This window comes from Limanda limanda, chromosome 16 (assembly GCF_963576545.1).
Source record: "Limanda limanda chromosome 16, fLimLim1.1, whole genome shotgun sequence".
NCBI classification, from domain to species: Eukaryota; Metazoa; Chordata; class Actinopteri; order Pleuronectiformes; family Pleuronectidae; genus Limanda; species Limanda limanda.
The window spans coordinates 16,574,196-16,590,069 of record NC_083651.1 but is presented as its reverse complement, the minus strand read 5'-3'; the positions used below and the strand labels follow the sequence as shown (position 1 = coordinate 16,590,069).

At 42.4% G+C, this 15,874-nt stretch overlaps 1 protein-coding gene across 2 annotated transcripts in view; it reads left to right on the top strand.

Moving 5' to 3' along the window:
* Positions 1-277: 277 nt before the first annotated feature.
* The window catches only part of LOC133021484 (dynein, cytoplasmic 1, intermediate chain 2a-like), an 18,941-nt gene continuing 3,344 nt past the window's right edge, over positions 278-15,874 (top strand). Inside the window, exons 1-13 of one of the 2 annotated variants that reach the window (XM_061088346.1) lie at positions 278-339; positions 1,197-1,314; positions 2,676-2,790; positions 4,032-4,119; positions 5,308-5,367; positions 5,733-5,848; positions 11,100-11,186; positions 11,373-11,535; positions 11,632-11,731; positions 13,150-13,275; positions 14,424-14,570; positions 14,655-14,768; positions 15,271-15,404. In XM_061088346.1, the coding sequence (XP_060944329.1) occupies positions 1,207-1,314; positions 2,676-2,790; positions 4,032-4,119; positions 5,308-5,367; positions 5,733-5,848; positions 11,100-11,186; positions 11,373-11,535; positions 11,632-11,731; positions 13,150-13,275; positions 14,424-14,570; positions 14,655-14,768; positions 15,271-15,404 (1,358 nt within the window). In that variant the 5' untranslated portion in view covers positions 278-339; positions 1,197-1,206. The remainder of the gene's footprint in view (positions 340-1,196; positions 1,315-2,675; positions 2,791-4,031; positions 4,120-5,307; positions 5,368-5,732; positions 5,849-11,099; positions 11,187-11,372; positions 11,536-11,631; positions 11,732-13,149; positions 13,276-14,423; positions 14,571-14,654; positions 14,769-15,270; positions 15,405-15,874) is intronic. The other variant, XM_061088347.1, reaches the window with a different exon arrangement.

Below are 15,874 nucleotides of genomic sequence, written 5' to 3'. Positions count from 1 at the left end.
TATACATATATGATTGTTCTATTCATTGGCTGCTGAAGAGGGAGGAATGTTACAATAGACTAGAACACAATCTGTATGATGAGAAACCTTTAGGACTGTGGGTTCCTGTTACTGTAATGATGGATGATTTTTGCAAAGATTATTTTGTAACATTATCCACAGTATCAAGTCCAGTGGCTTGTCTGGTTTTTGTAGTAGCCTTCAGTTTTTTTTCCCCAAGCACAGCAAGGGGCGAAGCTAAAATAACCCCGTTTTGACTCCTCCCGGCTCCTGTAGTTGGGCTGTCAGCTCGATTGTTTTGGCTGCGTGTTTGGTGTCAGGTCGAAAACCTGCTATAAGGTTGGTGATCCACGGATAAAAGTCTCGTTTTCTTCAGTGCCACACACTTATAACATGAATATGTTGCTGTCACCGTGTTTGTAGATCCACTTTATTCGCTAGCTTGGCTTTATTCAGCCTGCGGTCTGTGTAGCTGAAAGCTAGCCGCTAACAAACAAAGCTAATGCTACGTCCTTAGTACTTAAAGTCGAGGTTGAGTTGTTCGAATCACGTTTTCCTTTATTTTTCTTAAAAGAGCCATTTAACGTTAGAGATCACACCTGACTTTGCGAGGTGTTAGGATTTCACAGCTAAATGTACAACAGTGATGCTAGCTATAACAAGGAAGGCTAACGTCAGCAGCTAACGAGGCCGCTTGGTCGGATTGCAATGGAACCGTAATGCGATTGGTCAAATAAAGAGATGCCAACATGAACTCTTTATGTAGATCGATTCCATACGTGAGGGGTGATAAGAAGCAGAGAGTGAGGTGAATGGAAGGGGATAAGCTAGCCCCATGCTAAGCTAACGCCGGGTGTGATCGGTCTTGTCAGTGGTTAGGGTGGGGCTCTGCTAGCTGGCGTTAATGGTCTGTGTCACTCTGCAAACAGGGAACACATTAAAGTCCCTGAGCTACAGTGAGGAGAGGAAACACCTCTGGATGATCAGTGGTCCTCCTGCCAGGGGAAGCTGGGCTCACAGCTGGGATCCTGCACAAGGTGGTGCTGAAGCTGAGAGAACCAGCTGTCAGCAGACCTCAAATGTCTGTCTTTAGTTTCCAGTGCAAACACACCCAGTCCACCTGAAGTCCACTGGTTTCATCTCAAGATTCACTTGTTTCTCGGTGCAACTTGAAGGAATTGTGTTTTCGTCCCCAGCTGTGGCATCATGTCCGACAAGAGTGAGCTGAAGGCAGAGCTGGAGAGGAAGAAGCAACGTTTGGCCCAAATCAGAGAGGAGAAGAAAAGGAAGGAGGAGGAGCGCAAGAAGAAAGAGGTATGGGTAACCCTTTGTAAATGTGTCCAGTATTCACTGGTAATGAGGACTGAAAAGTACTATGGAGAAAGAACGCATTCACAACCGTTAGTGGCTCGATTTGAGTGAAAGCCTGATTCAATTACCTGTGGTCAGGTGGCACTTTGAAAACTAAAGTCTGTTTGTGTCAATAAACAAACGTTAAATGACACTTATGGACGTCAGATTTTATTCCACACAACAACAAGTATAATGAAATTCAATATTATGTATTTCTTTATTTAATGAAAATTAAACACAAAGTTGTCTCCTTGTACCTTATGGCACGCATAACATATTAAATCAAATATAATATTTTAGAACAAATTTAGAGGTGATGTCTCTCACTTGTTCATGGTGACCCCCACTGTCAGTCTGTCAAGTCTCAGAAGATTTAACTGGAGAATTTCTGAAAAAAATAAAATAAACACATAGTTGGCTGCTGTTTTGTTATGACACTCATAACTTGCTCATGTAAAATATTATTTAAAAACATGTAAAGATTCATGATCATGAGTCTTTCAAGGATTTCAGACATGTGCTATTTATCTGTAAAAGACAGTTAATTTCATATTGATGATCTACGATGTCAAAACAAAGTTGGCAAAAGAAAACGTGCTTCATGGGCTGCTTTGTGTGAGTTGATTGACACTAAGTAGAGTGTATGCAAAAATGCTCATCTCTGATGTAATGTGATCACAGAACAATACGACAAAAATGACTGAGTCGGTTTTTAAGTGTTTGCAAGTTGTTTTTCATAAAAAGGATAATGTGTACGTGTAGCACCTAGGAACCTAAGCCTTCACCTCATATGTAAATCTATAGCGACGTCAGCACAAATATTTTTATTGAGGGAAAAGCATTTCAACCCAACAGAGGGGCATTGTAAAATAATGACAAAGCTGTAATTTTTTATATTTTGTTTGAATTCTCTGGTGCTTGTTAGGTTAAATTCTTGAACTGTCCAACAAATGCAAATCTCAGTTAATTAGTCAGAACCTGGGGATGTGTCAAAGTCTCCCAAAGCTAAACATCTGAAAAGTGATGTCGTCAAAGCACATTTAGGAAGCTGTTAGGTACAGACACTTTTTATTAGGTGCCTTTTCTGGAATCTTCTTATTCATTACCCCTTAAATGTAAGCAGCCTTATTGGAAATGTGTTGATTGAAACAAAGTAATAATCCTCTGTAATAACAGCGAGGAATTTTTTCATTAATTCTTCATCTCAAGCATTTAATCTTAATCTGATCTGCATGTTAGTGGACAAAACTTTAATTGTCTGAGATAATAGTAATGTAATGTGTAATGATTGCATTAATAGGTGATGTGTTTCATTCTTCCAGTCCGACCAGTTGAAAGATGCTGCAGCTCACCAGGACGATTCTGACCTGGAGAAGAAAAGACGTGAGACTGAGGCCATGCTACAGAGCATGGGCATAGCCTCAGATGCTCCAGTCGGTATGTCATGTTACTTGTTGGCTCGTTCCTTCAGTCATATCCGCTTTTAATAATACATTTTAGTTTAGGGAATAACAGGAATTTCAGTGAGCCTGTTTAATAAATCTCATGGTTATACTTTGTCACTGTCTTACCTCTATGACAAGAGTTTAAGGCTGTTCACACTCCTACTGGTTGAAGAGTTCGGGAATATTTTCTTTACAGCCAAACAGTGGCATGTTCTTTACTTAGCAACTCTGTCACATGATTTTAATCCAGCTGATCATGAGATCATGTTAAAGACCAGACTGAAGGCAAGAAGCTCAGAAGCAGTAACATTCAGTCGTTGACTGCTACTAATGTACAACCAAATATTAACTATTATACCTTAGTTTTTAATACGGCTCATCAGGTTTGTATGCTAACAGCCAAACATTATAGCTGAAAGCCAACCTTTTAAACTCATAGTCATTGTTATGGGGTGAATTGTTTTTTATTTTAGTTATTTGAGATTCCGAGCTGTCTATTACAGAGCCACTCAAGAAAAGTCATATCCATTACACAGATTATTAGGCTACCACCAAGGGATTTTTAAAAGGAAATGACATGTCCAAAAATGTATTCAATATGTTTTTGCAGGTTTTCACAGCAAATTGCTGAGACTAGCCTGAAAATAATCTCTGAAACAGTCTTACTTAAGCAGATTCTACAATAGTGACAATGATGGTTTTTTACATCATGAGCAGAGTCATTGATAAAAGAAGTATTAGTGAATGTCAAAAATGTAAATGTTTTTGTAATGCTCAGATTCTTTACTGTGGGGTTTTGGAGCACTGTCCTGTTGCTAACACCAGGTGGCAGAAGAGATCCATTCTAAAAACCCTCATCACCTCAGAGCAGCATGCAAACACTCTTAACAGAAGTGACACAACATCATGTTTGTCTTTATATTATACATGTCATTGCAGCTATTCAAAGGTTTATTCAATACAAACAAAGTCAATGCAATTTCTTTTTTGTTATGCCTATTTTCTTACTCTTGGGTTTGTAACTAAAAGACAGATTTACATATTTGTCTTGCTCTGCTCCTAATATCAGGAGTTAACCCTGTTTACCACATGTTCAGTAATATCAGGTCAGTGAGAAAATGTCCTAACATTTAAGATTGTTTATCCACTGTAGCTTGGATGCATTTGTTCTCTGTTGTGAATACCTCAGCAACTTTACATGGTAACAGATGATTATTGTTTGTCTCACTCTAGTCCCTCGTCCCATTTCTCCGACTGCCAAATCGGCAGGTACGCCAAGCGAGGCAGGAAGCCAGGACTCTGATGGAGCCGTTGGACCCAGGTAGGTTTACATGTATAAATATATATATTATATATACACACGTACACACACCTACCTAATTAAATGTTTGCATCACATATTTATCTCCCACTTCCCTTACAGGACTTTACAAGAGTTTAAAAAATGCCACTGTAATAAGAATCTATAAGAATTAAGGCCCTTTTCTCCATTTAAAGACAAAATGTCTGAATGTGTTTTACGTCATTGATCTTGAATCTCTTCAAACCGCTCTGTCCACTTTTTGTGCTCATTCATGCTTATGCCAACAAGAAAAAATGTTTTCACTGTCACAGCCACTGAAATTCCAAATGTTATTATACAGCACATACGCTCTGAAATATCTTTCACATGGCTTGAAGAAGTGCAGATCTGCTTTTGCTTTGTGAGCTTTGCATTACACTGAACTCGGGACACAGGTTATGAATAAATGTAAAGCCTGATTGTATTAGGAGCAAGAGAGCTGAAAGTTTTTACAAAGTCTCACACCCACACTGCCAAAGATGAGAAGTTAATGCCAAGTGAGTGCGTGTTTATTTAATTTGTGTGGCGTTGAATTAGGACGATTCTAAATTAACAATAAAACAGCAGGCTGCTGCTGCCATGCCTGGGGGACTTCTTAACCCCTAATTAGAGCCCCTTCCCTGCACAGAAATCTAAGCTCCCCCAGTGTCCCATCAGGCCCAGGGAGCTGGTCCCCCTACGTGTTGACTCATTTCCCTCACCAGCATGGCCATTTCCTACACACATGGAGGTCATGTTTTCTCCCTGAGGGCTCCTTCTCTTTCTCTCTCTCTCTCTCTCTCTCCTTCCCTCTCTGTCTACACAGCACTGGGAGTCTTTGGTGTGACACAGTTCAGGCTGTATCAGCCCCGCAGGCTGCACATTACACCCTGTGTCATCCCACTCAGAGGGCCGGTGTGTCCATGCATTTTAAGCAGACACGTTCTTTCATCTGTCATCTTGAGCACTGCGTAGACAGACTGGAGCGTGATTTGACCTGAAAAACAACAATAACAAAAAATAAATGGAGTTTGTTAAGTGTGTTTGGTAACATGCAAACTTGACTGATTAGTGACATAGGATCCGATCAGCATGTTGTGTGCCACAAAGCTAACCTTATCTCCTCTCTTCATTTGTGCTTGCCTGTCTCTCTCACTAATGCCGCCTTGTTGCCGTGACACTAACCAGGAATCTGCACTGGGACTCTGACCCGTCCACACTTCAACTTCACTCTGATTCTGAGCTGGGGTACTGGACACTCTCTTCTCTCCTTTCCTGGTCATTTTTCCTTCTCTCAATCTATGGCATGATTACTTTGTTTTTCAAAGTCATGATTCAGTTAATGCAGTGCAGGAAAACCGTGCATGCAAGAGTGAGAAGAACTTTTTAATGATAACTCACACTGGTTGTTAAACTAATCTGAAGCCATCCCATGAAACACCAATTTACTTCCTTTGATAAGCAGTTTAATTAAAAAAGAAAAGCTGTGAATTGTTTCAAAAACATAGAAGAGCAGCTATAGTAATATAACTGTTGTATGTTTTTGTTGTTGTTAAACCTGTTACTTTTTTACAGTGATGTTGTGCAAAGTTTGAGTTGTTCTGTGCTTTTAGGCGAGTGACTCCAAAACTGGGAATGGCCAAAGTCACACAGGTGGACTTCCCTCCACGTGAGACTGTGTCCTACACAAAAGAGACCCAGACACCTGTCGCGACCCAGCAAAAAGAAGGTGATTCTCACATCATGTTGTAAAGGTTTACATCCAAAAACAAAAAACAAAAGATGTCGGTACACAACTGAGTGCTTGAATATGTCAATGTAAAGGTTTTACAAGCTCTATATACATCGACATATATGGTCGTCCGACAAGGGTTGACAAATGTTTTATTTTGCTGCATGAAGTGCACAAGAGACCGGAAATGAACAACAAGTAGAAGAGAGTTGATTTAACAAAGCACTGAGATGAAAGTAAAGTAAAAATTCAGGCCCAGGAAATAAAAGTCAGAGGAGAGAATTTAAACTCGGCCTTCGCTGCTCCTCTGAGCCTCATGTGCAGCTCCACAACCAACCGGGTGTAATTAATGAGCAAGATGAGAAACCAGTGACAGGAAAGAGAAATGTGATTGGAGGGGAAGATATGAAGCACAGTGCATACGACTGCTTACTGCCTCTGAAGCATGTCGATAAGTATGTAATTGCTGATGTTCGGGCTGCTGCTAACGTCCACATGTTGGACACATGTCCATGAAATATGCATTATTTGTGGGTGCTCTGCTTGCTCGTGTTTGATTTACGTACCGAAAGATGGTGAATGACGCGCTTGCCAAAAATCCGGATTTGTGTTTTGTGTTTTTCTGTTATGTTTACCAAAATAACACAAAATAACCGAAAGGATTTCCGCGAAACTTGGTGGAAGGATGCACGAGTCAGGGAAGAACCCGTTACATTTTGGTGTGGATCTGGATCATGGGGCTGGAATTTTAGACATAGGACATTTTACAACACATATGTAGTAGGGGACTGATATCAATGAGCAGCTTGTTTCATTTGAAAAGCACTGTTTGAGTCTTGGCTCAGGTATTCACTCGACTGAGGGAAGTATCTGGACCAGTTGGAATTCCTCAAAGTACAGCCACTGGAAGAAGAAGAGTCTTTTTTTTTTGTGCTGATTTCTCAGTTTATTTTAATCAGCTGTCATCATTTTAAACATACTTAAAAGCTTGGTAAGGATTTTAAACAGTGTACTGATTGTTGGTTTCTGCTCGATCAGGTGACGTGTAGGAAACTCTTTGGTTGCATGCGGCGTGAGTGAGACAGAATTGTGTGATTTTGTGGAAAACTATGAGCAGAACTAGTGAAGGATGAAGAGCATCCCTCTGTTCCTTGCCGCTCTTTACTCTGGACTCTACTGAGCATTGTAAAAACTGTGTTAAACAACGATGTGTTCTGCCAGCTGTTCAACACGAGGCCCCCTTCCCCTCTCCGCCACTATGTAATCATTTCATCAACTCCCTCGCTTCCCTGTCTTTTCCCTTCACTGAACAGGTACATAACAAAACGCAGTCAGTGACATTGTGCATTTTCACACCATCACTTCTGGCACTCGATGAGACGGCATCCCCTTGCCTGCTTGCTCCCCTCGGTGCATTTTCGACGTGCGGGATGGCATCAGGTCTGCTCTGTGAGTGAGCGATTTATCATGTTGTCAAAGGGAGGCAACAGCGCGGCACTCTCAAGGTCAGCGGGCGGTGGCATTAGAGGGAGCGGCGGCCTTGCCCGGCTCGCTGCAGACCAAGGGTTCCCACAGTGTCGGCAAGACATCTCCGAGAAAAGGAGTAAAAGATTCATGTTTTTTTCATTTTTAACATCACCTGCCCCATTGACCCTGAAGAAAGACCGCCTGAACCGTCGAGCAGAATGCATCCTCATTGTTATATTATTTGTTTGTTGGTCACAGGGACAGTAGTGCCTCACACTGATCAAGTACTGGACCGTCTTTATTAACACATTGTGGCATGAAATCCCATCTCAGATTGCTCTGACTGTATAAGATGACTCGCACATTGAAAACTATTAGCCTTGGCATTTTAATCATCCCAGTTTGTGAACTTTGGACAATGTAGCATAACAGTTATCGGCCACCTTTTGAATGGCTCTGGTTTCAGAACTGAATAACCCATTAGCTTCTTCCATTTATGTTTTGGAATTTTTTTTATAAATATAGCTTTAAGCCTGGATCTGGAGCCACCAGCTACGAGATGAATCGTAACATTTGACTTAGATCAAACAAATATATTGCAAAATGGAAAATATGGCAAAGGTGCAAGAGTGTCCATAATTATTTTAATACTGATTTCATAAACCACTGCAAATTATCCCTTTCCAACAACTTCCACTGTGCGATTGCTTGAATTCAACCTTGTTGATATAGTTTTGTATATATTGTAGTTTGTGTCTCGTATGTTTTTTGTATGGTAGTGTAGTGTGCTGAAGCATGCTATCGTAGCCAACATGATTTTAGCGGTTGCGGTAAATGTTTCCATGGTTGCTACTACACCTGAGGTTTGTGGTCAGGGTGGTATCCTTGGTATTGCAAGGATACCATCATAACCTATTATAAGAACTCTTGGCTTCTGCAGGACCATATAAAATAGTATAATATAAAATAGCTTGTGGTAAGTCCGCCTTGGATGGTTACAATATGGATGATAATCAAAATCTCTATTCAGAAAACTACGCCGTTTAGCTCTATATGGATGCACGTTTTTATCTGGTTGCACTTTAAAAAAAATTAATAGATTTTTGGTTGTCAGATTTGTGAATATCTGTAATTCAGCTACAGTACTCCCAACTGCACTGGTAGGTAATGTAGCATCAGTATGCACCTCTCAACAAGAGGCTGTAATTATGGAGTAAGATACTGTTGGAGGTTGAGGAGAGCTGAGGGGGGTGTGTGTGTGTGTGCATGTGTGTGTGTGTGTCTGTCTACTTAGCATTAAATATGTAGAGGAGTTTAGTAAATCGAATATTTAATTGAATGTGATTGTTTTTAATCACTCGGAATTCAGAGGCAGGTTAAAACTTTTAATCACAAAAGCCCTTAATGGCCTTCTTGTTTCGAGTGCCACTTGTAGTATTGGTCAGCTTTTATGCACTTGATGATTAGTACTGTTAAATATCAATCGTATCCCTCTGCCATACAGCAGCTAATACATTTTAATGGACATTTCTTCAGTGTGCAGTTGAATAGTTTTGTGAAAATGCTTTTTTTTTATACCTTTGTTGCTGGTTTCGGATTTGTGCTGACCATGGGCATGTTTGGGATCTTTACACCTCACTGTTTATTAGACATGTTTGTAACCACTGTTAAAAGAGTTGAAAACCAGTTTCCCAGAGGACCACAGTGTTATCAGATTGTCAAAATCAGTTTTTTTGGGTTTGCTGCAGTCAAAGATACCGACCTTTTTCAACTTGAAAAATATTGATCACAATTTTGGAAACTGTCGATAGAGATTCTCTATTTAAAGAACAAAAAATGTGACCGTGTGTGTGTGTTTACACTGGCAGATTTTTTGGTCATGTGTGGTTACATTATTGGCCTTTTATAAAGCAGAGACAAACCCTGTTGCACGTGCTGAAGTCAGATCCTTGTTCTGCCAGGACATATAGAAAGTGGAAGACACCTGCAGCGAAGAGCAAAGGTCATTTAGTTTTCTGGTTGTACATCACTGGCCCCATGCTGTGTTTGCATTAATATATTGTCAATTGACGAAGACCTGTCATTACTCTGCCCCCCCCCCCTCTCACCCCACCTCCTCCTGTCCGGCTCCCCCAGAGAAAAGCTTTTATTCCTTAAGTGGTACAAAAGCCATAATTGGGCCTGCTTTGAGAGGAGGTGTCAGTGTATGGGACATCGGTGATTCGGGTGAATTCTGTTAAATGCAAACCCCCCACCACCACCACCCCCTTCTTCTTGTCTTCCCTCCACCACCCAGCCTCGCTAAGCGCTGCGGCTGCCCCCCCACACGTCCCTCCCCAGCGGGGTCACCAGGATCACTAGCTTTTCTCCAAATGGCCATTTTGGCTGGCAGGTGCATTATACCCTTTATTTTCAGATTGTCTATCCGCTCCTAATGCCTGGCAGGTTGATTGCTCTGGCTGCCTCACCACGAAAAGGGCTGACGAGCACGGCCGGGACTAGCTGAAAGACAGTGATTACTGTTTTCCTTTAAGCCTGATTGAGGCCCTTGAAAGGAAAGATTTTAACCTTCTCCTGTTGGTTGCAGGAGTACGGCCGCACATTGAAATGGCTTGTTTCATCAACCCAGTTCTGTAAACTCATCAGTGCACCCAATAACCTTCTTCCCAAACCTCTGTCTGAGAACGGGGATAAATCAGTTTATGGACAAAGTGACAGATGACATTATCATTTAGATTATCTCAGTAGGAAGGAAATTCTGGCATGTGGTGCTGTCATCCTAGATTAACTATAAGGTTCATACCGCGATAAACGGCTGTAGGAACCAGACGAGTATTTCCCCTCTCCTCATGAATCTGTTTTGTCCTGCGTTTTCTTCTGTTTTTTTACATCGAAAGAATGAGCTATATACTGTCTTTAAGAGATGTGTTTTGAAAAAAGCGTGTTCATCTTCTTTGAGGTAGAACCGGTGTGCGGTTTGCCAGCTGGTCTGGCCTGTATTTTGTCGTACATTCTCTGAGGTTGAATAGCAGTCGCAGGACCTCCTGCTAGGATGGTAATTGCATAGGCTTGCCGTTCAGGGAGAAGCTTGTGTCAGGGCAGCCAGGCGGAAAACCTCTGTACCATCCCCATGCCACCTCTGAAGAGCACGAGACAATCCCGGCATCACCAGCTGCTTTTGCACCATGCCGTCATCTGGCCACACCAATGGGCCGGGCCCTGGCAGCTGCTGCACACCCTCTGCCCCGCTGCCCTGTGGCCTAGAAGGGGGCAACCTGCTACTGGGACACAGAGGAAACGGCTACACTGACAGCCCAAGTCTATTGAATGGCTAGAGTCTCATTAACAGTTGGTAAAGACAGGGGTCCCTATGACAACAACACACCCGCTGCGCTGTGTCCCTTCGACACAAATGACAAACTTCCCTGCTTTAGAGGAGCAGGTTCTGTCTGAAAGGCGACATTGTGCTGACAAACCAAACAAATGCAAGGCAGAGGTACAAAATCAGTCTATTGGCATGCCGATAATCACCGGGTGAGGCTTTTATTGAAAGAAGAAAATAATAGAGGGGGACGATGTACTGACCAAAAATGATCAAACCTGTGGCTGGAGCCATGGTCGTCTCTGTTGTGAAAGTTTTTTACTCAGAATTTGGGTTTATTTTCTGCTCAAGTTTTGACGTAAACAGAATGATTTGCAATTTCTTGGATATGAATATGTTGATTCAGAGATGTAGTCGACTCAGCTAAGTGTATTTTCCCTATCCTGTTTTTATCAACAGAGGAAGAAGAGGAGGAAGAAATTGCTGCTCCTCAACCAGCAGTCGTGACTCCGACTGAGAAACCCGACCAGAAGGAGGAGGAGGAAGGTACTTCACTACCCATGAAATTGAGCCTCTTCAGCTCCTCTAGAAATTTTACAATTTCATTTATAATAGTGAATGCAGAGAACAAAGAGGTTTCTATTCCTGTAAAGCAGTGCATCACTTTTCATAATGACCCCGAGCGTTGGATAACCTCAATACATTTCATTGTCTTTTTTCTCCTCTGTCTAGTGCCCCCCCATGAGCTAACAGAGGAGGAAAAACTCCAGATCCTGCACTCGGAGGAGTTTGCGAATTTCTTTGACCACAGCACTCGCATTATTGAGCGAGCTCTATCAGAGCATGTGGACCTCTTCTTCGACTACAGTGGCCGTGACCTGGAGGAGAAGGAGGGGTAATAGTCGGACAGCTAGTGCCGTTTTTTTTAAATCATAATTGGTTTCTGAAGCAGTGTTTGTATTGATTTGTGGTGCTTTGTTTTTCCCCTCAGTGAAATCCAGGCCGGAGCGAAGCTGTCTCTCAACAGGCAGTTCATGGACGAGCGCTGGTCCAAACACCGTGTTGTCACCTGTCTCGACTGGTCCCACCAGGTCCTTTTCCTTTTTTTTTTTTGAAATTCTCTTTTTATTTAGAAAGGCGCATTTCCATCACATACATTAAATGCAGCTCTAGTCTGTCAAGGACATAAGAAAGGATGGATGTAGTAAGTTTGGGTGATTTTGTTCATACTGCCTTTCTGGGGTTTTGTTTTATGGACCTAAACTACTCCATGTAGGAGCAATAACAGAGGTAAAGAGAACACAACCGGGGAGCGCACTTCACATCAAAAAAAAAAGGAGGATCACAAAAAACACAAGTATATTCAAATAAAATCAGATCTAACTTGTTTTACATACTCAGTCCATTTGGTCCAGGTCTTATAAAAAATGTCTCTCTCGACCTTGAGGGAAAAAGAGATCTTTTCCATAACATAAATCTCATACGCAATTTCAATCCAATCATCAATGGTGGGAGGGTTCACTTCTAACCATTTACTCGTGACACATTTCTTACTAGCTGCCAACAGTATAGCGAGCAGTTTTTTGTCTTTTATGTTCCACGTTTCAAACAATATATTGCCCAAAAACAAAGTTTCACATTTTAATGGGTCCTTTTCCTTTTATGACAGCTCTTTTATATATAAACCAACAGTTTAACACATCTCACTGGACACAGTTTAGAAAGCGTTTGCAATTATTCAAACGTCAATCCCGACAATTAATTTGTGGCGTGTTTGTGCTAGAATAAAAGTAATATGTGCATGTGTTGCTAAATGGTTGTTAAAACAACTTAGCTTTAAGGAGCCATAATGCTTTATGATTGCATAGGTTGGCTTTGACAGCATTTACTTATAGCCACAACTCCCTCAGGAAAAGTAAGTTATGTCCCATACAAGTTGTCACCATAATGATTTGTTTCCTCCGGTGTCCAAGGTCATTTAATGCATGATGCTGCAACGACTTCTGACAGTGATTGAACACCAACTCTTGGTGCACAGTATTCACTTGTTCAGAGCCACATCCACTCCCTGGTGATTTGAAATTATGTATTCACACACCGTAAACCTCGGATCAAGTATTAGAAGTAGCTGAGGTTAATGGTTTGTTTACGTCTGGGTAGTGTTTCTGAATTTATTCTCTGCACATCAGTCGGCTTGAATCTTAAAAGCTTCTCAGTGAGCTGCTCTGTTTTGGTCGACTGCCGCTGAACGCCTCCAGAACTGTAACTTTTGGTTAAAAATAATGAAAGCAAATAAAAAACTTAACTTGCCAAAGTTTCTACAGGGTTGTCAGACGTAAACGAGCCATTAATCTTGAGGAAACAGTAACTCATTCTTTAAGGCGTTCAGCAAAACACTGCAAAGGGCAAGCAAGGCTCGTCCACATGGAGCCAAGCCTGGGGGGCATGTCTGCAGCCCCCCCCCCCTAACATTCATTTGGGCTGATTTTTTATTTTTTTCTGTCACCAGTATCCTGAACTCCTGCTTGCCTCATACAACAACAACGAGGAAGCTCCTCATGAGCCAGATGGCGTTGCATTGGTGTGGAACATGAAGTACAAGAGGCCTACACCGGAGTACGTCTTCCATTGTCAGGTACGATAAAGTGAAGCGCCTCTGTTTCTTCCTCCCGCTCCTCCCATTGTTCTCATGGGTGGCTTCTTCCAGCCAACCCCTGTTTGCTCACCCCTTCTGCCTTCATCCCCAATGTGAGTTCACTGGGCTGGCATCCGCCTCCACCGCATCCATCTACAAACACATGTTCTCGCGGCGCCGGAGAAGACCTGTGGTGCAGGAGTTGAACGGAGTCCAAGCGCTGCAGCAGGATTAAGTGTGTGGGGCAGGGCTGGTTATCATGTGCATCTAAACAAGGGCCCTGTGTTCAGATGAACGAGCAGGGAGAGCAGCAGAGCTCCTCCTACTCTGCCCAGCCTTATTATAATGCATGCCCCGAGGCTCCCTCACCAAGACAAGTTGAGTAGAACCACATGTTGTTGCCTCCAGAGCGGATGTAGATGCAGGCGTGCGGCTCAGATGAGTAAAACTGAACAGAAGTGAGAATGCAATTTTCCTAGTGCTTCCCAGTCGACTCCAAATGAGATTTGGCTCATCAAGTTGTAACAGTTTTGGTTATAAAGAAGTCCCTGTAGGAAAATGTAGTGGCAGGTAGGGCAGTGTATGTCAGCACCTGAGAACCAGTGATAAAGTTCATGTATTAAAGTTATAATTCAAGTTTGGTTTTGCTTACAGAAAAAGGAGTCAAGCATGAGTGAAGCAAGATGTATTTGTTAAAGTACTAAACAGTGTTTGAACTTTTGAGATAAAGCAGGAGAACAGCAGATTCAAGTTGATGTTCACCATGTTCTGATTACTGGTAACTCTGAAGGTTTAATACAGGTCTGCCTTGTGGTCTGTTACCTCAGTGGAGAGTTATTATTTTTTTTTTTTTTTCTAGAATTGTGTTTCCATTAGTTTTCATCAAAAAAGTATAGTTCTTTAAGGTTTTAACCAATGATTATTGTCATTTTTGGTTTAATCTGACAAATATTTATTGGAACATTTTCTGACTGTATTTGATAGAGACAAAAAAGACAGACAAGAAGTACAGTATTTTGTTTGACTGTAAGTTGGACATGACTTTAGACTTGGCACCAGGACCTGTCACTATAAACATGTACTTTTTCACCACCAGAGAAACTAAATATTGCCTTTTCCCCCTCTCCGCCTTTTCCTCTTTCTGACAGTCTGCTGTTATGTCGGCGGCGTTTGCCAAGTTCCATCCCAACGTCGTGGTCGGGGGCACATACTCAGGGCAGATTGTATTGTGGGACAACAGAAGTAATAAGAGGACCCCTGTGCAGAGGACCCCCCTGTCTGCAGCAGCTCACACGGTACTGTAAACAACTGGCGGAGTGGAACCGTACTTAATTAAAATACAGCGGGAGACTGAACTTCCTCCCTCCCTGTTGTTGCAGCACCCGGTGTACTGTGTGAACGTGGTCGGCACCCAGAACGCCCACAACCTGATCAGCATCTCCACCGATGGAAAGATGTGCTCCTGGAGTCTGGACATGCTTTCACAGCCACAGGTAACACATGGACTGTGTGTGTGTGGGTTCTCTATTCATGACTGAACTTCGTCAAAATAGGATTAAAGTTTTAACCACAACGTTTAATTGTTTAAGCTCAGATTTTACATTTTGTGTAACGTCTGTCTCCTCAGTGTCACATTCCTCTCACTTCCTGTCCCTCCCCTTTCAAACTAAATGTCAAAGTTTTTGGCCGGACTTCTTCCTTTTGGCATTCCAGTTTGGTATTTTCCCCCGGCTTTACCCTTCCACAGCCATTTTTCACTTTCAAGGAAATTAACTTTGCTAGCTGTGTCATTTCATCCTCGCTGCCAAGACCTCAACCTCTGTCAAACGTCAATTTTTTCTTTTTCAGAAACTGCTCGTAGAATTAAGATTATGCATTAATAAACTTTCAAGTGATTTTTATAGGTTGTGCTTGGCAGAGTGTGTGTTAACATTAAAGTCTGAGCAGGGAGCTTTTTATGGATGTTGTTCCATGTCCCCCCCCCCCCCTCTACAGGACAGCATGGAGCTGGTGTTCAAGCAGTCCAAAGCTGTAGCCGTCACCTCCATGTCTTTCCCGCTTGGAGATGTCAACAATTTCGCGGTGGGCAGCGAGGACGGCTCGGTCTACATGTCGTGTCGTCATGGCAGGTGTGTTCACGAGGAGCTGCGGTCCCTTGCCCCCCCTTCCCGAACGCCGCCAGGAAACCGTGGCGGCTTGTTAGGCCAACCTGAGACCGTGTGTCAAATAAATACAGCCCACTCACTTCCTCCCCCGTGCAACGCAAATCCAACACAATCCACACTCCTGCTGTTTGAGGTTTCACTCCTTCCCGTTCATCCTGTTTTTCTTCTCCGCTTGTCAGTTGTGTTTGTAAAGGTTGTTCAACATAAACAGGGCACACATGCGTTGGGAAACAAATCATTCTTTTTTGCCCCCGCGTCCTCTTTCTTTCTTTTTTTTTTCTCAGTGTGTTTCTCCCGGTGAGAGAGTTTGTTTACAGTCGCTCGTCCCGGGGAGAATTCAAGCTGCAGTTCGTCCCACAATGTTCTCATTTGAGAGACCAGGCCTCCTCCTGCAGTGGATGGTCCGCAGCAGAGAAATGTGGCTTAAATCAGAG